The sequence below is a fragment of the Nyctibius grandis genome, chromosome 9, assembly GCF_013368605.1.
Source record: "Nyctibius grandis isolate bNycGra1 chromosome 9, bNycGra1.pri, whole genome shotgun sequence".
In the NCBI taxonomy this organism is placed as follows: domain Eukaryota; kingdom Metazoa; phylum Chordata; class Aves; order Nyctibiiformes; family Nyctibiidae; genus Nyctibius; species Nyctibius grandis.
Window position 1 is genome coordinate 13,169,932 of NC_090666.1, and position 25,927 is coordinate 13,195,858.

The 25,927-nt window shown below is 39.8% G+C and overlaps 1 protein-coding gene across 1 annotated transcript in view; it reads left to right on the plus strand.

The window, feature by feature from the left end:
* Nucleotides 1-22,310, plus strand: part of PDE11A (phosphodiesterase 11A) — a 136,984-nt gene extending 114,674 nt beyond the window's left edge. Inside the window, exons 16-20 of the mRNA XM_068407919.1 lie at nt 395-472; nt 1,848-1,915; nt 4,912-4,982; nt 7,856-7,939; nt 22,149-22,310. Of these exons, the coding sequence (XP_068264020.1) occupies nt 395-472; nt 1,848-1,915; nt 4,912-4,982; nt 7,856-7,939; nt 22,149-22,310 (463 nt within the window). The remainder of the gene's footprint in view (nt 1-394; nt 473-1,847; nt 1,916-4,911; nt 4,983-7,855; nt 7,940-22,148) is intronic.
* The last annotated feature ends 3,617 nt before the right edge of the window (nt 22,311-25,927 follow it).

Genomic DNA, 25,927 nt, shown 5'->3' on the forward strand with positions numbered 1-25,927 from the left:
TCAGGATCCAGAAGTAAAAATCATTTTGCAAGGACAAGTAAAAAGAAGTGTGTATATATTTCAGAGGTGTTTCTATTGTCTGTCTGTCCACTGCTATAGTTGAACATTTCATGCTTCCATGGAAGACTGAACATTTTGGTACCATTTATTTCCTTATCTGTGTAGACCATAAATACAATATTGCTTTTACTAGGCAACTCTGACATTGATAACAGACATTTATAGAACATGTTCGGAAATTAGTGTGTTTCGCTTAAATGGACTGTCAGTGTAACGACTCTAACAATAATACATGAGGTGCAATGATTTCGTATCATCCGGAGAACTGTGTTTCTACTGCAGTGCTGCCCTGGAAGTGAGTTGTTTCCTTCTCTAATAATCTGTTTTGTTGCAGGAGAAGGACCGAGTTTTTTGAACTTGTCAGTAAAGGTGGTTATGATTGGAATACTAAAAACCACCGAGAAATATTTCGGTGAGCACTACTATTTCTTGCTTTCTGGTTACTTCAAAGCGTAGCCATATTTGTTTAAGGAATTTCATATATCATGGAGTGAAGACTTAGAGTAACAAGAGAAGGTACCTTGTTTTAAAAATATGATCCATGATATTAAATATACGGTATGATTTCTAAACATTACCAAACAGCAGGGCTGTAATCAGTGTGACCTCACCTTCTCCATTCCTGTTTCTGCCTTCACACTCTATCATGTTTTTTTCCCTTTCTCCCAGTCTCACCAGTTACCACTCAGCCCTTCCGCTCTTCCTCCAGAAAGCATCAATATTCTGCCTCAGGACACAAAGATCATTCTTGTCCGTTTCCCCATTCCCTCCTCCTCTCAGCTGTTTTCTTTCACTGGCCATGCTTCTCTCTGCTCTTCTAGTCTGTACCTGTGAATTTGCAGATACACGGTACTCTTCTAGCCTTTCATGAGTGATCTGAGCTTGCATCCTATTGAAAACCTCAGACATTGTGGGTGGTTTGAGTACACCATGCTTTTGAGACAATAAAATGTGTGCATTTGCATGTGCATGCCTGATTATGTCTCGTTTTATCTGAAATTTCATTAAAATTCTGTTTTCTTTTGGCCTTTTGACCAAAATATTGGCCATTTTCTATTTTCCATATCATTTCACCCATTTCTAATTTTAGATTCAGGCAATATATTTGATGCTTCATTTTCAGTGCCCTTGTTCGTCATTTAAACTTTCTTGGACTTTTATCTGCATCATGTACTGTACATAAATGCTTTCTACAGCTGAATGGTTTCTTTCTCCTAATGCATATAAAACATGGTTGTAGCTAGGTATTAAACTACAGTGGAACAGTATAACTCATAGTAAATCTTAAATTTTTATTGTAGATGAGCAGTGGAAACTGCTTAAACAGTGTCTGGGATGCCTCCTGTGATTATAGCTTCTGTTGCTACAGCAGTCACTTACAAATAGGCATATAAATTAATCCAGTTTGCAGGTGTTGTTATGTAATAATACCCTTACTTACATCATGTGAAGCACATGCTTTCTATTATATTATAGGTATTAATGTAAGTAGTGTTAGAAGCATTGCAAAATTAGCAGTTACTCCTTTGCAATATCATTTCTTTTCTAGTGTACAATGCACAATACCAAAATTCATCGTCTGATGACCTGCAACACATTAGGCTTCCTTGGCATAATTGTGATGTAAAAGCCATGCTGATGGCTGAGATTTCAAACATGTCATTCTTTTCTGGAGGAAAAGGGCTGACACTTTATATATGTATTATTTATTTATGCATCCAGAGCAAAGTTGTTTAGAAGTCCAACAAAGGTTGATTTAGCTTGTATTGTTCATTTCTGTTTTTCAGATCAATGCTAATGACAGCCTGTGACCTTGGAGCTGTGACCAAACCGTGGGAGATTTCAAGACAGGCAAGTCATGATTAATAGCAGGGCTGGGAGGAGGCGGGACTGGCGGGACAATATTCCCAGGGCCCTGACTTACAAGGGACCAAAACGGGAATCAATTTACAGCGGTATTAATGCTATAAAAAAATAGCAGGGGGTTTCTGCAAGAAATGTTTTATTGCATAATCTTTCCATGTACACATGCTGGTGAGCAGCATGTAGGTACCTGAAGAGATCTGGCTTTACAACCTCTCTTCTTATTAACCTTTTAAATCCATATCAAAAAATGGATGGATTAAACAAAATAAGCATTGGCCATATGTAGCTGTGCTTACTTGTTTTGTCCCAAGGTTTTCCTTGGCAGTGGCAGAATCTTCCCTAAATCAAAAATACCAGCAGATGATCTGCAAACTTTGATTAACATAAAATCTTCAGTATATATGATAAGAGAAAGGTGTTCATTTTCTCAACACTGATGGAAAAATCTGCATGTGTAGTATAGAGCCTTTTTTAGCATCCTGTACTTAGAAACAAACAAAAAAAACCTCAGGCTTCTGCTGCTGAGTAGGATCTTTAGAAATATACATAAAACTTGGGTCCAGCATTGGCAAACAATTACACTGTGAGAAAGCAACCTGTCCCAAAAGTCATGTCCTTTACCACGATTTTCCCTCTTGTAGGCATCTTTCCTTACTCAGCATCCATCCTTAATAGTTCCTGCATCCACACTAATAATTCTTTGTCCTTTACTGAGGTCCAGAACAAGCCAGTAGAAGGGAGGCTGTGTAGGGTTTTGGAGGAATATACAGCAGCAAGAAGCAAATACGAAATATACCCCTGCAGCTGAGTGTATTCACCTGGAGGGAGTTTGATTGGCTTAACAGCAAAGTGATAGTTAAAAAGATGGGGTGAAAAAGAGAAGCTAGACCAGAGAACTAGGGAGGCAGGGGCAGCCAGATTTCTTGGAGAAGGACAGGAAGTACCAGAAGCTGAAAGGGACCTGTGAAAGTTACATGCACATTAACTCAGTAAAAAGCATTTATGTGGTGATGGCTTCAGCTCAGCTTGCAGTTTTGTCAGATGAGTCTTTTTTGCTTTTATAAGCAGACTATGACAGTAGTCCTTCTAAGGCTGTTACTCTGCTTGGCCAGAATATGGTCAACATACATGGAAATCAGGGAAGTTATCGTATCCTGCAGTGGGAAAATGAGTCACAAGATTTTTTCAGTGCCACCTAGCCACAGCTGCAGTGTGGGCAATCCCTCCTCATTTTTCCTCTTTAACTCAGTTAGCATCTCCCTTTTCTTTGGCAGCCAAAGTGTCAGGTTTTCCATGTTGTCAGTCTTTGTGCTATGGTGCTGAATTAGTGCTGAAGTCTCTGGTAAACTGGTTTTTTATCCTTATCACTTTTGAGGTCTGTGGGTGAAAATTCCCCTGGAGCCTAGTGTACGGGTTTACTTTATATTGAAAAATCCAGTCTGGGATTGATTGAAACATTACCTGGTTGAGCAGAGAGGCTAAGAAGTCCACAGAGGGAAAACAGGAAATAGCTGGACTTTAACTGTGCCAAAAGGAAAAGAACATGAAAAGTGAGGGAGAAAGAGATTGAAATATATGAATCAAAGGGAATAAAGGCTACATGTAAGAAGGCAAAATTCAGGAAGAGAAGATAGAAACAGACAGAAGAAGAGGGAAAGGGGGACACAAGGAGAACAGGATCAGAGTAGCAGTGAGAGGCAAGGGTGAGACTACCTCTTGATTATTTTTATACAAGACACTTGGCAAACCCTTAATTGCTGCTGAGTTGTTAAATTATTCCTCTATCTGGCGTATTGATCCAGAATTTTATTAGTGCACTGGGATTACACCCATTATAAAGTTCCAAACTGTGTGATAGCCTGACTCAAGATTTAGGAGTACTTTATAACATCACTTCACCTACTTCCAGTTTATTTTGGTACTCCTTATTTCAACTGTAACAAGCTTAGGAGTTGTGAATGTTAGCTACCATGCAGTTGCTAGAGCAAGAAATCCTGAGATTTTATGAAGTGCAGGTTCTCTCCTTAGTTCACCCTCTTGTGCCTTGGTGTTATGAAATAATTTCCTAGCTTGAAAACACTTGAAAACAATAAACAGGCATGACAGGAGCTTTAGGAAGTGAATTTCATCTTCAGTAGATTAGCTTCCTTTTTTTTTTTTTTGCATCTCAGATGTCACACGTGCCTACCTTCAAAGCCCCACACATGAGAAAGTACAGTATGTAAAGGCTACTATATCAGGATTGCTCACTGTTCGACTTCCTAAAATTCCTGTTGTTTCAATAACCGATTTTGTTTTTAAATCTTGTTCTTCTGAGAAGCACAAACCTCTGCTGTGAATAAAACATCTTCATTCACAAAAGTCAGAAAGACGCATTCCAACCCAGCAGTTCTGGATTTTGATTCAATATGATAATCACAATCTGAATTCATATTTAGATATTCAGATCCTATAGTGATGACAGTCATGGGAAAAAAAGTAAAGCCTAGTGGGGAAAAAACCTTTATGATTTCACATTAAATTAAGACAACAGAAGTTATTGGTTAATTAAGTTTCTTTGATAAGTGAAGTTGTTTACATAGGGCAACAGCCTGTAAATAACCCAGACAGCTCTTGCACGTTTTACAAAGCATTTTTACAGACATAATTGTGGATGCCAACAAGATGCTATAATTTTCTGTTCTCAATATTTGAGTAAGTAAGTTGCATACAGCTGCATTGAGGGCTACCCTCAGCATTGCAATGTAATTCCCCCAGTCAATTTGCTATCAAAAAGGGATACATGTGCCTATCAGTGGTTATGGCTGTTTATACCCCCGGTATGCCCAGTCCTGAAAACTAAACAAACATGTGCCTGACATCAGTCATGTAAGAGGGGCTATTAACTTCTTTACAGGCTGAAGTCATAGTCTAAGCAAGAACTCATTACTGTAAAAATTATGTAGCAAGAACTCTAATCTTTATTATGATTTATGTTTTAGGCAGCTGAGCTGGTAACCAGTGAGTTCTTTGAACAAGGAGACAGAGAAAGATCTGAACTCAAACTCACCCCTTCAGTAAGTTATCACTTCTGAAATAGTTATTAACTTGAATAGGGTAAGAAAATATCATTGGGTTCATTCAGAAAAAAACAACTGTATTTTGTATGTAAAGAAAAATCTTGGAATAAATAAAAGCTCTGTCCAATAAGGACATGCATTTCAAGCCATCTATTAAAGTTCTCCAGTCAACCCAGTCACTTTCGCATTGAGCCCTTTTCCCCATTTTCTGTACCTATTCCCAAGGTTATACTGTCAGTTAATTTTCTAAGCAACAAGTATTGTTTTTAATACACAGTATTCAAAAAAAAAATCACCAGCTACTTATGGAAATCAAAATTGTCAGATCTACTTTATGCTGCAGCCATCTGTCTGTGTTATTTGATGTATCAAATGCTGAAAAGAATTTCTATAGGTATACAACTAAATATAACACTGTGATTGAAAGGATAAATTGGTATTGAGTGGAATATAGGCAAATAGGTATAAAGTGTCAAACAAGAATTAAGAAAAAAAGTTTCATAAAGATTTTCAGTGAACAATTTGAAGACAAAGCCTTCTCCAGGTTAAATACCTCAAAATGCTGACAAGCCGTTATCTGGAGGCAACAGGGGGAAGGGTAACAAAGTATTCTAAAGAATTTAATTTACAAGCCATTTACAAATGTATTGATGCTTCCAAAAATAAAAAGACCATTCCAGTGGCTCATACTTGTTCTCATTTTGATAATACATCATGACAGGCTCATGTGTGAGTAATAAAGCCAACAAAGTTAAAAATTTCATAGTAAATAATGCTCAGATACAATAAATGCCTTTTCACGTTGTATACTGTTAGAGGTTGGGACATTAATGGATTTCTTCCTTATAGGAGTTCTATGTGTACATCAGAAAAAATGATAACTATAGTCCAGTAGAAGAGTAATCAGTCAGTCATGGTATTCACGATTCTGAGACCAAATCTAGGCCTGAATAACTGCAAGTACCATTCCATATAATATGGATATAAGTGCCTTTCATGCCTTGTATATAAAATCTCCACAGTGTGTTTCCCATGCTAATGAAGCATAATAGGAAGTAATTCTATTTCAACACATACGTTAATGTTACCGTCTTCGAGTAGCAATGAATTCCAGTGCAATGGCCCAGGTCTAGCAACCTTAAAGAATTATTTTAAGGTGTGTAATTACATCTACATTTTGGACATACTGTAAACTTGGTAGAAGTGCAGAGAAAGACAAAAGCCAGAGCTTTCTTCTGGACTCATGTCTTCTGAAAATCTGCATCCAACAGCCTAGACAGGTGGGAAAGAAGACTGCAACACTATAAATATCTTTAGTATTTCCTCCATCATAGGAGCCCTCTCACTCGTCCTGTGGGCTCTACAGTCTGCACCAAGGAATACAGTAATTTGTGGGCCACACATAGGATGCTTTGAAGCCATAAAGCTTGAAGGAAGATTTTCCTTTCTGTTTGGCCCTTCACAATTTCAAAAAATCCAGTAAACTAATGTAGTAAGTGTTTTATGTTATGAGATAAGGCCAGTAAATAATCACAGAGTTCATCAGTTCTAACAATTGATGGCTAAGGGTCAAAATTATGTAGAGTTTTACCACATTAATGAGGAATTTTTAAACAAGACCAAATACTCGTGTATCTCTTGACATATCGCTATGACAAGCCACCTAGACAGGTATTGCTGCTAGTTAGATAAGACAGTTGTTAGTCAGCAAGATAATGTGATATTCTCTTACCTTATAACTCAATGATTTTTTTCTTGTGTTGTGCTTATAAAAATCTGAAAATGACAGGATTTTTCAAAGTTATTTGAATAGGAAATACAGAATTTTCCAAAATCAAGCCCAAGATTCTCATTTAAGATCACTGAGCCCTTGAATATTACCTCCTGGTCATATTTAGATATACTGTGTGATACCTGTGTACGTCAGAAAGAGCAGACTACAACTAGAAGAATTCAACCAGACATTTAATGTAATGTAATTTGTATAGTCTGAGGTTTCTAGAAGGTAGAGAAGGAAAGTAAGTTTTCCCAGGAGACATCAGCCTTGAGGAGATGGGCCCAGAATAAGAACAGACTTTCTACAGAAAAAGACAGAAAGATTTAAAACTTAGCATATTCACAAAGTTTAAAAAAAGGCATTCAGTAAATGGTGTGGATGGGCCACTAGAAGGAGGATTAAAATCCTGTAGATGAAAAGCTGATGGACCCAAGTAATCTCAGGTAGAGTATGGAGGAAACTCAACTCATGTTCACACTCTGCAGAACTCAGTTTCTTCCATCTTCTTTCAGCCAGTAATTGAGCCTCTTAAACATCAGCTTCAGCCTCTATAATTTCCTCTCTGGGGGAGTGCAGTGAGCAGTGAATTCGGCTGTTTCCAGAGGAACAAATTGATAACTGCTCCCAAAATGGATCTGCTAGTTCCTCACCCTTTGGATTCACAGACATGCCTGGTTCTGCAGAAGGGATCTGTAACCGGGAAGGAGGGAGCCAGCCCAGATCCATCACTGTTCATTTTACTGAGCTGGAAAACCCTATGTGAGAAAAGGGAAGTTTCTACTCAAAGGTATCTACTTTACATTTCTACAGGCGGTTTCTTACCAGCTCAACTCCACTGTGGAGCATTTATTTTACATCACAGAATTATAGAATTCAAATACATTCAGCCTACAAATTTCAAAACAGAAGTTAAAATAAACAGTTTCTTTTTCATGCCAGACAAAGCAGTAGGAAGACTGCTGCAAAGATTGATTACAGTTTACAAAGTGTTCTGGTTGTGAGAATTTGATCATAGCTCCAAAGTGCTGGATGAGTGTCTGTAAAATACTCCAGTGTAATAAAGCATGACAGTTTTGTTCCCTTCTCAATTCAGGCCATTTTTGATCGGAACAGGAAAGATGAACTACCCAGGCTGCAGCTCGAGTGGATTGATAGCATCTGCATGCCATTGTATGAGGTAATTTTTACTTACTGCTCCTGTAGAGTCCAGAGAAGATTTTTCTTGCCTCTGTAGGGAAAAAGAGTTAGCTTACAGTGCAGCCTTGAAGGCTATTTGAACTCCTATTTTCTTGGACTTCACCAAAAGTCTGAATTCTGTGCAGAAATCTTCAGATTCCCTGAAGGAAGGTGGTAATATCTGTAAGCATAATTCCTCTCTAAGTCAGAAAAGCTGATAGCGCAACTGTTTATTTTATTATGTTTGAGACAAACTGATTCTCATCATGGCAAGGTGGAGTGCTCTGCAGAGAGGTGCCAGAGGGACGGCCTCCTTAGGTGCTGCTGTCAAACCTGTCCAAATATGTGTGACCCAAAGGGAAGCTCAAGGCTGAGCCTTTGCACTCCCTTCTAGCTCCTTTCCAAACTGTTAAGGGGCACTCTAGGCCAAGCCTTTAAGGTCAACGATGAATGATTTGTGGTTTAACCTGTGTGCTGTTTAACTTGGAGTTTACTCTTTTAATCATGCTTCTACACAGACTGCCTGGGTGCTTGGTATAAGGTGTATAAGCTCTCAAGTACTACTTTATTAAGGCTATAGATGACCAGAATAATGCTTCTCTCTTTTTGGATTAAACCAGCTTCAGATTTTGACTTGTGTAACATAAGCTTCACCTTTTTAACTTTTTCTCTCTTATCTGTATAGAAAGCAGAGCTACACGAGCAGGATGATAAATGGAAAATAACACTATAGAAACTTAATCATCAATAACTGTGTCAGCTAGTCTTCCTCCTACTCACTGAAACCACACAGACCGCCTTATGCCACTGAAGACTGCCAGTTTGGCCGTTGATGTCTGAGAAAACACAGGGCTGTTCTCACTAGGCATTTTTGGGGAACTGCAACAAGTTCCCCCTGTTACCACTGCACCCTAAACTGCTTCACGTCTCCAAGCAATGAAGGGGTCAGTGATGATACAAAGCCAAGAGCTGGGAAGCAGGTACCTGCTCCCATGTTAACATTAAACTGATGAACTTGTGCCTAAGTGTAGCTTCCCTACACACAAACAAAAAAGGATTGGCAGTCCTTTTCATTTTATAGACCAGATATGTCACCAGTAGTATACAAGGTAAGAAGGATGATGTGCTTCCCCTGCCCTCTATACCTCGTGGCATCTGAGGCTGCCACTGTGGCCATTATGAAGTGACTGCCCAGCAGCAAAGGCAACTCCTGTTGTGTGACATGGACAACACGCGCTTGTGTAAATAGCGAGGTGGGCTACTGCTTTGCCAGTAGATCCCGTCCCTTTCTTAGGTCAGTCTTTGTCACGATGAAATAAACTAAAGCTACGGCTTTCAAACAATTAAGGCAAAGCAAGCATAGAAGAATATAAACCTATAAAATACCAAGATCATTTTGGACAATATTGGGGGGGGGGGGGGGGGGGGCACACGACGACACTGACCTTGGATGAAAACTCTTGAAAAATAATGTTCCTTTCAATATAATAGTTCATATTACACTAGAATGCATATTATACCAGAATCCATGATTTGTAATAGCATCTGTAATCCAAAAATCTACAATAAAGCAGGAAGAGCCGATAATCAGCCCATCCTCTGCATGAGAAGCCTACATCTGAGCACTAAAGCTCCAACTTAGCAGGAGATCTCTGGAGAATATATTCACATCTGATTTCCCTGCTTTCTGCTATCTTTGCATCATGCTGTGCAGCTATTAGCCTGCTGCTCAACAACTTAAAAAAGAGACACCATCAAACCTGGAAGTCATTGCAGCACCAGCCTTAGGGGTAAACAGAAAACTTGATGTCATAGCATCACACTGCGGGAGATTCTCTCTTCAATGTGAAGCCAAGTTTTAATTTTCATATCCAGCTTAATCAAACCTCAATACACATATCACATCAGCAGTGTCTTCAGGCATTGTAAATCCTCTGTTTAGGGCTGGCTGAACACTACAACTATGGCCAAGTCCTAGATTTCTTTTTTTTTTTTTATTTCCAAATGCATTCTTTAAAACTCTAGCCATTGTAATATGTTGTAGGGACTGCAGGTGGGGATACAATGGATTACATTATTACAAATGCAACATAAAGAGGCCGAGTGGCAGCTGACAAATTAGTAAAATCTTAGTGGTACTTACATAGCTCACTAGCATAGTGCTTACAAAAACCGTATGTTTGAAATAAATATTTGACACTCATTTTGATACCAAAATTACAACGTTAAATCCCACAGAACAAATCAAGGCTTTTGCATGTAGTTTTTTTCCATGCTAGTGATTAGAAGTCCTGAATCCGTGTGGGCACATCCTAGCATCCAGAGCCCTGAAGGGAACTCTCTGGGGAATGTGTGCGTCCATACCAACACAGCTGCTACAGCAGGACCTAATGCTGTGCTCTTTTATTTGACACCCACATAGTAGAGATGGTCCCAGAAACCAGTGAATGCTGGCAACTCCCATTAAGTCAGCCAGGAGATTAGCAGAGGCCCCTGAAATTTTCTTTGCTCAAAGTAGTTCCCAACAGTAGGCTATTCTTGGCAACTGCAGATGTCTGAAGTACGCAACACAGAAGGAACTTCACACCCCAAACTGCCAGGAGTGGCGTGACAGCACCCCAGTGCCACTGACAATACTGTAACAAACCACATCTTCTCCACAGTCGAAGCTCATGAGCTAGGCTACATACCAGTGTCCACGAGGACTGTTTCATACTTAAAACAGTATGTAAACTTTGCAGAGCATTTTGGAGAGTCATGGCCTTCCTAGCCTTTTTTTTTTTTTTTTTTTTTTTTTTTTTGTTCCCAAACATTCTCTGGGACTGGATCAGTCTTCTGGGGAGATCTGGCTTTCTGTATTTCCTTAAGGTAGCTCAAGACAACCCACTCTGAGGTGCAGTGCTCCCAAGTAAAGGATGATGAAGTCTTGATCAGGGCATGTGTAACACATCCCTTTGCTTACCTGGCTAGAACTGTTTTCTGACTTCGGCCCCTTTTTGTGAGGAGGTTTACAAGCGACTAGCAAATCCTCAAGATCTATGCACCTTCCATTTGTAATCCTGTTTGGCCGCCCCTTATAATGCCCATCTGACCCAGAAGAAAGGATGTCAAAGATACACAAAATGTGCTACATCATAAGCTAACCAGGAGCTTGAAGCTAAATATAGATATATAATGATAGCTAGGGATATTAAAAAAAAAAAGCAGGAATTATATACAGCTAGATTGCCAATATCCAAGTGTCTAAATCCAAAACCTTTTTGTGTTTGCTCTATAAGCCTGACTCTGCTCTTGACATAAGGTAAGCCATGGCTCTGCTCCCTTACTCTCTCCCACATCTGCTGCTCAATGTGGGAATCAAGCCACCTCCAATTTCAAAATACCTTAGTAATCAAATGTTTCCTTCACGCTGTGGATCAAAGGTTTGTGAGGATAAAAGCTTACCAATTTTTTGTTCATTGCTTTTTTATTACGCTTGGGACATTATAATTTTATTGAATTTACTTTTTTGTTACTGTAGTGATCACTGATCAGAGTATTTTTATGTGACAGTGGAGTTTTTTGCCTTGAGTAGCAGAATAGCCATCCATGTACTCTGAAGCTCTGATTTTAGGGGCTTTAGTTACGCTTTGCTGCATCACATTTGCTCTTCATTCAAAAATGCCAGCAAGAAAAGAGCTCATCAGTAGAGATGAGAAACAAGCTTATTAGAATAATAATTTATAAGGAAAAATGCATTTTTTTTAACTGTAGAGCATTTCAAATCTACTAATGTAGCTTCAGTATGAAGTAATCATCCCCTTTTTTTGGTAGAATATTCTATAAAGGGGAAGCACATGCAACTAAAGCAGAAAATGTAAGACATCCCACTGAAAATAAAGCACTATGGCTACGCTGACAGCTGTGTTCACCACACAGAGAAAGTATTCTGTATCTATTTGGACATATGTGTTCCTGTAACAGGAAGCAGAATTTTGATCGTTAAGACAAATTACCTCTCTGACCCTCCAATAAAGAGATGCTAAGAGTTTCAACAGTAACAGATTTCTCTCCTGGGCTCTGTGGTTTGTGTGTACCTAAGACAGGACCAGTCACAGATTTTTCCCAACTCTGATTAGATTTCTCTGTGGGGAACAGACAGAGGGGGAGAGTGAAGATCTTTTATTCTTTTTAATCATTATTTTTCTCACAAACAACATCAAAGCTTCAGCGATTCACATCAGACAAAAGATGCTAACAGAAGCCCAGCCCTGTTCACAGCATTGTTAGGCAGAGACAGTAACGCTGTGAATAGCAGGGCCAAAGGCCATGCACTCTGCTTCTGGGCAGATAAATACATAGTCAGGTAGTCAGTGACAATGACAGCAGCTATTTAAATTTAAGGGAGATGTCTTTGTGGAAGATAAAGCAGCTCACTGCTTTTACAACTTATGCGTGCCTGAGATTGCCCTGCTCACCTCTACCTTGGTGCTCCATTGAACTGCTCCATTTTAGTGCTATTTTTAGTGCTGTTCAAGATTTTCTTGGGTATTGAGAGCTTTAAACATATAATGGTATCTACAGAAGTGAATTTGCATTACTCCATCCAAGATTCTAGGGGGATCTGGGAAGAGTAGAAACATTTATGTTTAGCCTAGCGAGTACTTTAAATGTTTTGAACGGAATGTGGAGGGACAGTCTTTCTTTATCACATTGTTTGATATAATTAGAAAGAAATCTAATCACTCTGTCTACAGCTCCAAGAGCTCCGATATGCTTGTCTTCCTATAGAAGATAATGTCTGGCCTTGTAATTAAATATATCATCTTTAGAGTATGATGATGTAGCTGCAAAAGCATCTATTCTGCTTGTAAGCATACATTAATTGCACAGGGTATCAGAAATGGCAGAGCCTCTACAAATCATAGAAAAAATACACAGAAATCTCTAACAATCATGGCTACCTCCGTGCTCTAACTTCTCCAGTTCAAGAGTTGACTTCAACACCTGAATTGGAAGTGCATACGTGCACACAGGGATTTTTTTTTTTTTCCCCAAAAGTGTATACTCTAGTTACAATTATAAGGCAGGAGATTAACCTTTTAATATTCCTTTACAGAGAAGAAGGAAAAGGTATGCTTTAAGAATCATGCTTACACTATGTCCTGATGCAGGCCTTCCTCAGTTACCACTTCTATCCCTTTCTCTCATTCCTTCAATTAAAATTTTGTGTAAGGAAATATTGTATAAGAAATTCAGGGTTTGGACCACTCCTCTAGAAGTCCTGCTTTCCCAGAATGGACTGTATGGGATGGTTTAGTCCTTAAGAGTCACTAGATGCAGCCAAAACAATGACTTTTTCCTTCAGATGTTTCTGTCCTCTCTATACATCCAGAACTGAAAAACTTTTAAATTATTTAATGAGGAAGAGTTTATCTGTATGAACATTTTGGAAATGGCTTGCTGTACCCACCATTCACCCATACCTGGGATTGCTGGTACAGAAGTGAGAGCACTGCTGTTCTATTTTAAGTTTGCAAGTAGTCAGGGAGCAGGGATAGCACTAGATAGTGAGCTGCTCACCATGAGCAATATATAGACATTCCCTGAAATAAGTTCACAAGTTGTTGAGAAGTGTTTTAACAAAAAAAAAAAAAAAATAAAAAAATATGGAATCAGGACTAAGCTATTCAGAAAAAAATGTGTTCACAGGAAGCAACTTGATCAGCTCTTTGTGATTCTCGTTGAAAACAGCTTTCCCTTTGTAGCCTGTTGAGGAAAGAGGAGGATAACTTTCAATAGATCCTAAAGAACACCATAAAGATGCACATTTTTGGCAGGGCTTATTTCTGACATTTGATTTGGACACAGAGTGAGAGATAATGCATCTATGATTCCTGGGACTGCCTGGCTGACAAGGATTAGTAAGGCACACAGGCTCAGTGCAGTACGTGATACACCATGGACTGAGGCTGCACAGACATTGGCAGCTCAAGTTAGTCTCACTTTGTGTTGAAATCCAGGGGGTAATATTATTCAAGGAAGAGCAGGTGCAACATATTCTGCTGCGTTTGTAAGAAATTGGCTTCAGAGGAAACTTAATCAGGCCAAATGCCAGAGTGCTGAGAGGAGCTGGTAGCTAAGGATTACATTAGGAATAAGGGTTTGTCCCAAAGAAAGGAGATTTTGGCACTGCAGAAGGATCTTTCTGTAGCCTTGAAACAGGAACTCATCTAGGTTCAGCACTTTTATTGCCTGTTGCTTGTTTACCAATGATGAACCTAAACGAGGCTACCTGGAATGAATTCGCTTGAACTTTAAAAAAATTCAGATACTAGGACTGTATTACAACTTCCAGAAATGGAATAAGTATCAGCAAACTGGTTTTCTTAACTCATGCCCTTAACCTAAGAGTCTGTTTTTTTCTGCTACTTTTGTACTAATAGAGAAGACAGGTGAAGAATCACAGAATCAACTAGGTTGGAAGAGACCTCTGGGATCATCGAGTCCAACCATTGCCCTGACACCACCCTGTCAACTAGACCATGGCACTAAGTGCCATGTCCAGTCTTTTCTCAAACACATCCAGAGATGGTGACTCCACCACCTCCCTAGGCAGCCCATTCCAATGTCTAATAACCCTTTCTGAAGAGCTATACAAGAAAGAAAATAACAGGAAAAGAAGGAGGAATGTTTTTATTTGTAATTCCCTTCTCAGTCGCTATTTCATGGTGTAATATGGAAAGGCATCGTTTTGGCGGTTGCAGAGCAAGAATTTTTGTGTCTATGAGTATATCACAAACACCTTTTTACAGAGGGTGTAAATGGGCACAAAGATCCTGATCCTCTTTTTTTGTTTCCTGAGAGCAGGAAGGAATTCATTTTGCTTTTGGAAATTAACAAAACATTATTTTTGCTAGGATGTTTGTAATTTGGTCAGATTACTGATGAAACATTGTATTACTATCAACAGTTTTAGGAATTTACAAGTTTTCCCAAATTGCTCAGGAGACAGCATGTCCTCATTTAGCCCACACCCAGGGCTAAACAATAAACAGTTTTTCTATCACCCAACATCCCTTCCCCAAATGAGGAAGGGAATGGGGAAAAGGGGGGAGACTTGTAGGTTGAAGTTAAACAGATTTAATGAAATAAAGAAATCAATATAAACAACAACACAAAAGAGAGAAAACTGTACTTATCTGCAGAGCACTGGCAAGTTGCTCCAAGAATCACAATCAATGGAAAAGATGGAGAAGGGAGGAGAGCAGGATGCCCTCTTCTTAGCAAGCCCTCCCTTTTATAGTGAACTCGATGTTAATGACAAAGAATACACCTGTGGGCCAGCCAGGGTCAGCTGCCCTGGGTTTAACTGCTAAGGGCCTTGATCACCATGGCTGGCCACAAACTGAAACCGAATGCCAGTGAAACCAGGACACAGCAGAAATGAGTACTTTTTCCCATCAAACAAGAGTACTTCAACTTACTTCTCAGATAGTCATGCCAAAAAGGTCTCAACTGAAAAGGCAGGTCATCAGCAAAGATAGTTGGGAGAAGACAGAACACCTCACATTCGCCATTGACTCTAGCGGGGCTAAGCTTCACCAAAAGGCTTTCAGCCTGATCTGTAAGAAAAAGTGAATAATTCATAATACTACAATTTCTATTACTGTTTTATTTAGAATTATCTGCCCAATGTGTTGCAAAGGACATGCAGTTGTGTATGGAAATGTATATAAAGTTCTGAGGAAGTAGACTGAAAAGCTGGCAGATAAGGTAGAAGAGACAGCCAATAGAGGGAACTCAAATTGTACAGCAAATCTGAAAGAAGATAAATGGATAATTTAACAGCTATTCAGTTTTCAAGAAAGACAAAGCACAAACTACATTGCATCAGAAAAGGACTAGAAATGATGATGGATGAAATGCTTCAAGTAAGTGTTTAACACAACAGAATCACAGTTGCCTGCAGAATTCCCAGCTGAGGGCAAATTCAAAGAACTAAATAAGGATATGAGACTGATACAGTTTGAAGAGGTTTTCAAAATCCATTTAATAGCAAGGCAGAAGACATAGATCAGCTGCTTGGTTAAAATGTTGAAAAGAGTTAGAAGCATTCTGTCTCTTGCATGCTTTAGATGTAGAATCAAAACCATAAACAGCAGAGCCAAATAAGTTGTTGTTTATGAAATAATAACTCTTCCTCTTCTGAGCAAACCCTTGGTTTCATGAAATTATTATGAACAGATGAATCATTTGCAACTATAGCAACACATCAGTTGAGCTACTTCAGTAGGTACCCACTCCTTCAGTATTACTCTCTCCCTTTGACAGCGTAGCATGCTTGCTATTGGGCAGAGCACATTTGGCTACCAGGAGCTCTGTACGTATTTTCCTCCCTGAAATACCTGCCACATTTTACCAGTGGAGAATCTTACTTTATAATCATCCCTCTATAGTATGTGTGTTTACTTACAAAGGAGTGCAGCATTATTCTTGCTAATGTACCATCACCAGAAAGAAGCATAATGCTAATTCATAGTGGAAAAGCTGAACACTTGTGCATGTATTAGATCCCTTTCCAGTCACAACTGGCTTCCTTCCACACTGCTGACAATTTCTATACAGAAGATAAAAGAAACTCCTGTTTTCTGCCAGGGAAGTTAGTGGTACATTAATTTCATCTAATTACATTTTTAGGCATCAGAAAAAAATGCCCTGGCAGAAATGCAAAAGTCATGCACTGATGCATTATATACTTGACGACCTGGACCCCTCCTCAGTAAGCCCTAGAAGGAAAAAACAAAGTCTCCTTCAACTATGAGGAGATTGCAGTAATTTATTTTTTTTCATAAACATAGCCTCCTCCCAAATACAGTAATTTTTTTCTGGAACATAATGATTAAATATGGCCCTGAATCAGTAGGGCAAATAATTACTTCATATATGCACACAGTCAAAGGTTCATAGAAGTTAATCCCTAGATATTCTCTGTATCGCTTTATCTTCTATATTCTGCCTATAGACCATAGAATTTTAGCAGGTTTTTTTTGGTTTTAGTACCTGGGCATATATACAGAAATACTTTTAGATTTTTCAAAACAACTTCTATCAAGTATTTGTACTATGAAGATCAAATCTGTGGATGACTGCAGTACAGGTTCCCTTTTATCTGAACTAAACTGAAGTTCAAGGACTTTCAGATAGATGGCTTAACTTTGGCCTATGTATTCTCACATGAAAGCCACTTCAGCAAAACTCAGGAGTCCAATTCAGCTTTGCTGTAACTGGTCACGACTCTCTTGACTTCAGCAATGCTTCATATGCTTACACCAGGTCTGAATTTATCCCTATGGCTTCTCAGTCACTAGTCCTACCTTCCAACTCAGAAACTGCCTACATAATAAAAGTGATTCATTACAAACGACTGGGTTCCAAAGCAGAGTGAACACTGAGACCTATAACTTTTTGATATGTGCTTGGTCATAAAAATTAATTTATATGGTCTTATTCTATAAACTTACTTTACAAATATTAGCCCAGCAACCATACTTCCATGAGCTGTAATTTTGTCAAAGCTCATAAGTTAAGCAAGGTCAGAATTGGTCGATATTTGGATAAGAATCTCCAGGGCCGGGGCGGCGGGGGGCAGTGGGAATTAAAAAAAAAGAAAAATATATACTCTGGAGGTCCTGCAGTGTTTGTAAGGTAAGGCTCACCATGCTACTCTTTAAAAGGATTTGGTATTAGTCTTAGAATACAACAAAATGTTGTATTTGCTTTAGCAATAGTTTAGACTCTGGCCACATCTGTGCTGCATCTTGGCTGATTCAGGTAACATCCTTTCCCAGAGATGAAGGAGATGTAGCAGATGAAGTTCTCTCCCCCTGATCTGATGTAGCAGATGAAGTTCTCTCCCCTTCAACCTAGGAGGTAAATCTACCAACAAATACCTCCACTGCTACTCATCACCATCTTCCTGAAAGGGTTTGTTGCTACTTCTACTATTTCTGCATTCTCTATGCTTTATCTAGCAAAATATACCTAAGAAATACAGCTCTATATCCAATAAACAAAACCAACACTCTCCTCTCCCTACCTTCTCCCATAAATAGCTTCCTCTGAGTATCTCATGCTCTCCCAGTTTTGAGCTCTTTCTTCAGGTAGCCCTGCCCCTCTCCCAGGTGTGCATGATGTGTTGCTGAAGTGCCTTTAACTTTTTCTTGTACTGGAAGAGCTTATATATAAGAGGAGCTATACCTTGTGAAAGTATGCTGTAAGCAGGGCAGTACATAGTCACAAACGACACCTAAATTATTGAAGGTGGTAAGAAAAAGTCAGTGCTATACAGTGACTTTCTGAAAAACAGCTTAGTCACACATCTGAGGTAATACATGGATGCAGAAGGGACCTGCAAATGTATCTGGCTTTTCCTAACACTGAAGCACACAGCCACCAGCATGACCACTCCTCCAGCACCCTTTATCACTCTGCGATTAAGAACAGCTTTTACAGCAAAGGGGATAAAATGGGAAAGGTCACCAATCCTGTACCTATTGCTGTGTAGCAAGGCAGCTGCATTCCAGTGGAAGGACGGCAAGTGGGCATCGAGGTCCCAGGTGGAGAGATGGGAACTCCCCCAGGCAGGGGTTCCCTCACCCCAGTACACGGCTGGCTGCCCACCAGCCCACAGCCCGCCTGCTGCACCAAGGAGGCACGAGAAAAAAGGGCGTCTCTGGAGCTATGAGTTTATGTGGTGGTACCCCAGGTCACAGAGCTGTTGAAGACCAAGCCTCTTCCTACTAAAGCAAATAATAAATTGGGGGTTAAGAAGCCAGACACCAAATTAGAGAGATCACTAGCAAAGCTGTTTGTAAGAGGCATGCATCAAAAACAGCGGCATGGAGGAGCAGTACATCAAGGGGTTTTCATGCAATAAAATGGAAAGTAAAAATTGCAGCCAGGAGGTTGACTAGGCTACAGCTAAATAAACCTGAATAGCTTTGGGAATAAATTGGTGGTTTAATCCGGATCAGGAACAGGTGCTATGAATGTAATTCAGTAAATGGTCGAGAGCCTGCCAGAAGGGAGAGAAATGTGTTGCTTTTGAGATAATTTCCCAGAAGCTTCATAAAAGAAAATTGATTACTGGAGTTTAATAGTTAAAACAGGGCCAGATATATAGTAATCAAATGAGTTTTTAATTACATCTCAAGCAGAAATAAAATCTGTGTACTTTGTATCAGGAAAGTCCTACTGAAATGCTTTGGTAGCTGGAAAAAATAAAATAAAACCTAATTTCCGTAGGAATTACAGTCGTTCATTTAATTAAAAGACTAGGTCAGAATGAAAGAGGCACAAAGTGAAAGGATACTAAATACAGAAGCAGTGGCTTAAACATCAAATCAATGTCTGAATAAAGACATTTTATAGACCAAGTGCAAAATCTGCACTGTCGAGTATCTCTAATCTAAATTAATGTGTAACAAAATAAAGCTTCTTAAAATTACACTATATATTTTGTAAGTATTCCATAGAATTAATTGCTTGTGCTATGGTAAAACTGAATATTAAAGACACGGTTTATTCTTTCTTAAATATTCCTTTTAATTTACTTCATCAAAGTTAATGTTATTAGTTAACCATTCTTGTTATTTACCTGGTAACCTCTGTTGCACCTGGGTTATTAGGCTCTGTAATACACACTTAGGTATATATTTCTAAGAAATACATATATTTATTTATGGATTTAAAATGTGTTTGCAGCTCATAAGATACAGCGATCACAGTAGAACTGAGTGCTTTTTGAATCCATTCCCAATCTACTTGGGCTTCTGGTCTCTGCTGTAGTTGATGCAAAGCTAGTTGATCTAAGCAGCTCAAGCACTCACAATCCTGCTGGCACCGTACGTGAGAGGGCTGTCTCCTACCATAAGAGCGTGGCAAATGCCTAGGCCTGGAGGGTTGGCATGGCACTAGCTCATGCCCAGACCCCTGCACTTGCTCCCTGGCACTAGGATTGAGAACATCACGGTCTTGTGGTCAGTCTTGGCAACAAAACAGTACAGAAAGAACACGCACACAGCCTAGGGCTGCGCACTCATACTGAGAGAGAGTCCACTGTCCCAACGAACTCCTCCTCCCCTACATCGCCTGTAGCAGGTACAGGTTGCTGGAATAGCATTTATGACAGGAACAGCCTGTACTGCATTTTGTGCTTACAGATCCTGGAGTGATGGGGTGTGACTGCAGAATGCCATCTGTATGCTTAGAGATGTTTGAAATAGACTGATTTTTTTAAACACCGATTTATTATTTTTTTAAAATCTGAAGTGTATATTGGAAAAATACTTCATGAAAACTTTTTCAAGATTTAAGAAATACCATCAAGCTTAACTGCCAGTGGATGGATACTGGCTTTGCACAGAAAGGATCTGATCAGTTACTGTCAAGAGTTGAATATCTAATGTGCTACCTTTAGACACTGAGTTGGCAGTGGTAATGCGGGTCCTAATGACAGCAGCAGTGAGCTTTTCAGGTGTCTTCAGGTGTTTATGATGTATTACTGCCCCTCTGTTTTGGACTCCACCAAATCAGGTTTGGGGAATACACAATGGTCTGAAATAAAGAGCTAAAAATGGGGAGCTCTGAGGACAGCGATGGGAATGTTATAAATCCATGTCCATTCTATCAAACGAACGACTGGCGCCAGCGAGCAGTACTATATGTGACAGAGACCGCAGTAAACTCTGCCTCTTAGCCCAGGCCCGAGGCTGCAAAATTATCTATCTGCTCAGTCTGTGCCATATTCAAAGGAAATAATTTCAAGCAGATTTGCTTCGAGTTCCACACAAATCAGCTAGTTTCTCACAGTGTGATTTTTCAGAAGTGCTGAGCATTCATATTTCCTACTGAAGTCAACTGAAATTGCAAGTTTTCAGCACATCTTAAAATCAGGCCATTAACCCTTAATTATAATGTAATAGCTCAATTAAAAATCTACCAAGACTTACTTCAGTAGCCAACCAAGCTCCCATGGCTTGCAGACTAGCTATAAAAAGATCCATTTCTTTAGTGGTCTCTGGGCTCTGGGGACCATTTAAAGTGGTCGCTGTTAACCCTGATATTTAAAGCAAATAATGAAAATTATCAACTGCAAAGGTACCTGCTTCCCCTTTCTTTTCCTTATGATTTTCTGCACATTTTCAGAACAACTTTTGCTGTGTTCTCTATCATTTTTTTTTATCTTGCACCAACCCTTTATTTCAAATGACAAATACGTAGTTCCCGTGCTATCAAGAGAAAGCATGATACCCAACTCTCAGCAAAACCCACTTCTTGCTAATCAAAAAAGCTGCAAAAGAATAATACTCCTCTGTCCTGAAAGGTCACATTACGTGACCACTTGGGAGGTAACTGGTTAACCCCTTCTTCACATCCGGGTGCTGCTGTTAATGAGGTTCTGTCTCTCTTTAATATAGGGACAAAAAAACAAGTGAAGCACTTGTGGTCTTTCCACATAAGCATTTGATACTAAACAGGAAGGTAAAATAAACTTCTAGGAAAGGCGGGCGGGGATTATATAATTGTGGGGCTGATTCAAAGCCAGCTGAAACCAGATAAAATATTCTCACTGGCTTCTGTGAGCTCTGGACTGGACATGTAGAAAAGAGGTGATTTCAGTGCAATCTAAAAAGAAAACTTTTTTTTTTCTTTATTTTGAGCACACAGAAATGGATTTTTTGCCAGCTTTGGAAAGCACAGTACTATTGTGGTTGACTCGTCTATAGGAGATAAGAATCTAGCACTAGGGAGAATCTGAGGGTTATTTCAGCTTTGTCCAATTTGTCATCCATCTAGTGCACCTCCTGCTCATAGATGCCAGCAACCAGATAGCCTCAGGCACCTGGGGGGATGCCTCAAAAGGACTATCTTTAAGGATTACAAGAAAGCTACAGTAATTGAGCAGCAACTCGGCCACCTTATGTGCTTTTTCTGACATTTTTGGTGGCTTACTTAAAGCCTCACATAAAAGGAGTAAGATAAGAGATCTCAATGGGAACAATAAGCTTTACCTACAGAGGAATTTGCAGCTGGGGGCGAGGAGGGTGGGGCATGGTGCAGATGAAACTCTTTTTACCCTGTTACTCCCTGACTGTCCATCAAAGGAGTGGAAATATTGTCAATATTTTTTCTCTCATCCTCTTTTTTTTTTTTTAATCTTCTTCCAGTGTCTAGTGAAGCTGAATGTGAAACTGAAGCCTATGCTGGACTCCGTGGCAGTAAATAGAGGTAAATGGGAAGAGCTGCACCAAAAAAGACTTTCTTCTCAGGCGGCATCCTCGACCTCCTTTTCCTCTAGCTTTACCATGTCTCTCAAAGACATAAATTAAGCCTGCAAATGTCAGTGTCGCTTTACGATAAGAGCTGTCTGAAAGGCTGTCGTAAGCTTAGGCCCACAATTTTTTTTAAGAAATGCTTTCACAGACGTGCTTAATTGATGGGATATTATCTTGAATGCAGCATAGTTTGCTTTTACTGGGAGGCTTAGCGGGACTAAAAGGAAGGCCTGCGGTGAGACTGCGCTGGTATCTGGAGCAACACGGAAGACTTAGCACAAGAAGCATTCATTCAGCTCCGCTACATTTCAACTGCCGCTGTAAAAATCTGTAAAGCTGACAACAGACTGAAATATAAGAACTTACAGCTTAATAAAATTAATAATACAGAGCAGAACTGGGATGCAAGCTGGTCAATTCATATGCAAGGAGCTGCAGGAAAACAGAATAATATGTAATTACATTGTTGTTTTTGCATCTCTTCAGTACATGTTAGAATCAATTATGCCTGCTTTTGTGATGTTCCTTTCTCACTCTTCCCTCCTCTTTTATGCCTGAATGTTCTGAAAAGCCTGCTTTGTATTCTAAAGAAGTATTTTTTTACAACAAAGCTTCTTAGTGATTGATCAGGGCCTTTAGAATTGCCTACCTTTGCTACATTTAAAAACAAACTTTATTATCTTTAAAAACACCAACCTGTCCCTGCTGCCCTGAGAAATTCATATTAACAGTGCAGTAAATTTCTCAGCAAGGGGAAGTTTGCATAAAGGCAAAATATTGCACGGTAATCTTAAGAGTTTTGGGGTTTTTTTTCTTTTAAAAAATGCTCCTTTAACACATTCATTTTTTTAAAATTACAGTGTCCCCTAAGGAAAAGATTAACGGGCTTTAATGCAAATAGAATACAAATAAAAAAGGAAATCTGTTGCCTTGTGCTTCAGGTTTAGATTACATTGAAAAGTGGACCATGGATAAGCCTTTCCAGTATAATTTCTGGTTGAAATTCATATTTTGAAATGGTGGAGAGGAAGCATATCATCATACTGGACTGACTACCTCTTACTTCTCTTGCAGTTCTTTCAGTACAATTTGAGATGCTATTATTACAACTAGCACAGCACTAGTCAAGGCTTACATGTGGATGTCTGTGGTAGAGGTGTTCATGAAAATCTAATCAAACATGACGGGTCACAAAGCCAAACGTGTCTAGTTCTGTGTGATGATGCTGGTATTACCTGAAAGTTGGTCTCTTTCCATTAGTGCAAAGATCACTAGGGTAGCAAAACTGTGATCTATGATTTGAGGGTGCTTTCTCTGCTGCATGACCGGACACACGAGGAGTCATGTTGCAGTGCTTACGAGTTCCCATTCATAGGGGAAAAAAAGCCTTTGCACTCCATGAAAAATGGGATTCTAAATATAGGGTTGTCTGGCAGCAGAAATTAAAGCTGAATTCAGCTTAGTTTTACACCTGTGCCAAACTCTGTTTACACCTGGCATTACCTTGAACTGGCACCAGCTTAATGGAAATCAGAACCTGGCCCCGCTGACCAGATGCTAAAAAGAGCTTTCCTCCTTTCTAAGGAAAAGTGAGTCGTTAGCGCCTCTGAAAAGCTGACTAATATGATAATGAAACAGAAACAACAAATCTGCTGATCACTTCTTTAAAAAAAACCACAACAAAACAAAAACCCTGTGTGCTCCTAATCATGTGTATAGGAGAATAGCTGGAAATTTCAGTACCATTGCAAGCCAATCTGTTAGCACGAAACTGAACCACATCACTTTCTCTAGCAGAAAGAAGCAGGGAAGGAGCAGAAATGCAGCCTGCACAGCAGTGAATACATGCGCCAAATGGAAATGTTTCTGCTATTCTACCACTTCTTTCTTCCCTGAATAAAGACAGACGCAGGGTAGCACGCAGCAAGCCATACCAAACTTACAACACGTACATTCTGGGAGAAACAGATACTAGGAACTGACATAGTACTGCTGGCAGGTACACACAGATTTCCTCAAATTTGATATTGCATATTGCTAAGTATAACGTAATTTATGGCGCATACCCTACAGCTTCCCCCAAGGTTGCGTCTCCCCTCATTTCCTCTCCTTTTTCTTGGCTTCAGTGCGCTGTTGCCCGTGGCAACAGCCACCGGCAGGGATGGGGATCCAGCACCACCGCAACCTGACATACCGCTGAAGCTCTAACAATGTCAACCATCAATCAAGTGACTGTTTGTAATTGCCTCCATCTATTTCTCCTGTCTTTTCTGTATCTTTGCTATTGTGGGTCAAAATTCAGAAACTGCTGACTAATGTTATGGTTCTGTTCCTCCATCACAAGGAAGAAAATGAGAGAGCACGGCTAGATCTTTATCAAATTGTTCTCAGGCAAAACGAAGCAACCCTAGGGAAAGCAGCGGCACAGTAGTGCATCTCAGAACAGCGTTCGGTCTCTGAAAGTGATAGAGCTCAATCTTAAAAAAATAAATAAAAATCTTATACTAATTTTTTTTTTAACACTCAGCTTAGGAACCCGCAAAAGGGATGCATTTTTTAAAGAAAAAGAAGATTCTTTGTGGAAGCATGCAGTACAGTAAAGAAACATATTCCAAGTTTCTCATATTTTACGATGGTGAAAAACACTTTTTAACTAGTGTTTACAAGCATGATAGCCAGAAATCATATCTGCTTTTCATTATTTCTGATAGGGAAACATTTTCCTAGTACTTCAGTCAGTTTTGCCAAACTCTTCTGAGATGTGCACAGGAGTGATGACTACGCAGGTTATTAAATGGGAATTCTCCATCTTTTAGGTGTTTCCCTGCCCACTGCACAAGGAGAGATCAAAAAAAAAAAACATTGAAAACAGTTTAGTTCTGTGATTGCATATAAAACACAGGTCCACAAGAGGTGAGAGCATGCGGAGAAGAGGGTGGAGAACCCACCGTTACCCAGGACAGTGCTAGTAAAGCGCTGCTTGGCCTTTCCCTGGAGATGCCCAACACATTTGGTCTGCCTCAGCAACAGACAAGTCCTCACTTACTCGCCCCAGCTGCTAGTGGAAATTTGGCCTTGAATGAGGGCTCTTGCATTTACTATTCCAGTGCTAAAATGTGGTGAGCACATGGACCATCCGTAGGGTCACAGGGGCTTCATTCTCCCCCAAAGTTGCTTCCAGCTAGTTCAACTGCAATGCCTTTTTTCTAGGTGTCCTACTGACCAGTGCTAACTGTAGCCTGAATTTGGTCATGTTTCTTGTCTCATGAGTTATAGGGCATGAGATCTCACAGGAGCCGGTCAGCGACCCTCACTTTATCAGCAGAAAATGCTCAGGAGAAGACCTGGGTCCTCATCCTCATCCTCAAAGACAGTTTGGGCCACAAAGTAATTCCACGCAGGATTCCCGCCTGTGAGACCACTTACCAAAAGCAACCTTTCCTCACAAAAAAAACCCAACCCACCAACCATAAATGCCCTAGCATTGCGTAGGGTAATCAGGAAGGAGCCTGGCATTCAAATCCTACTTGATTTGGAGCAGGCTTTCAAACTGCAGGTGCACCTTCCCCACCAGCCTACGGGGAGTCACAGGAGCAGGCTTGTCTCCTGCCCTCCTGCCAAAGCCCCTTACAGGTGCTCAGCAGGGAGACAGGATGCTCATTGTGTACAGT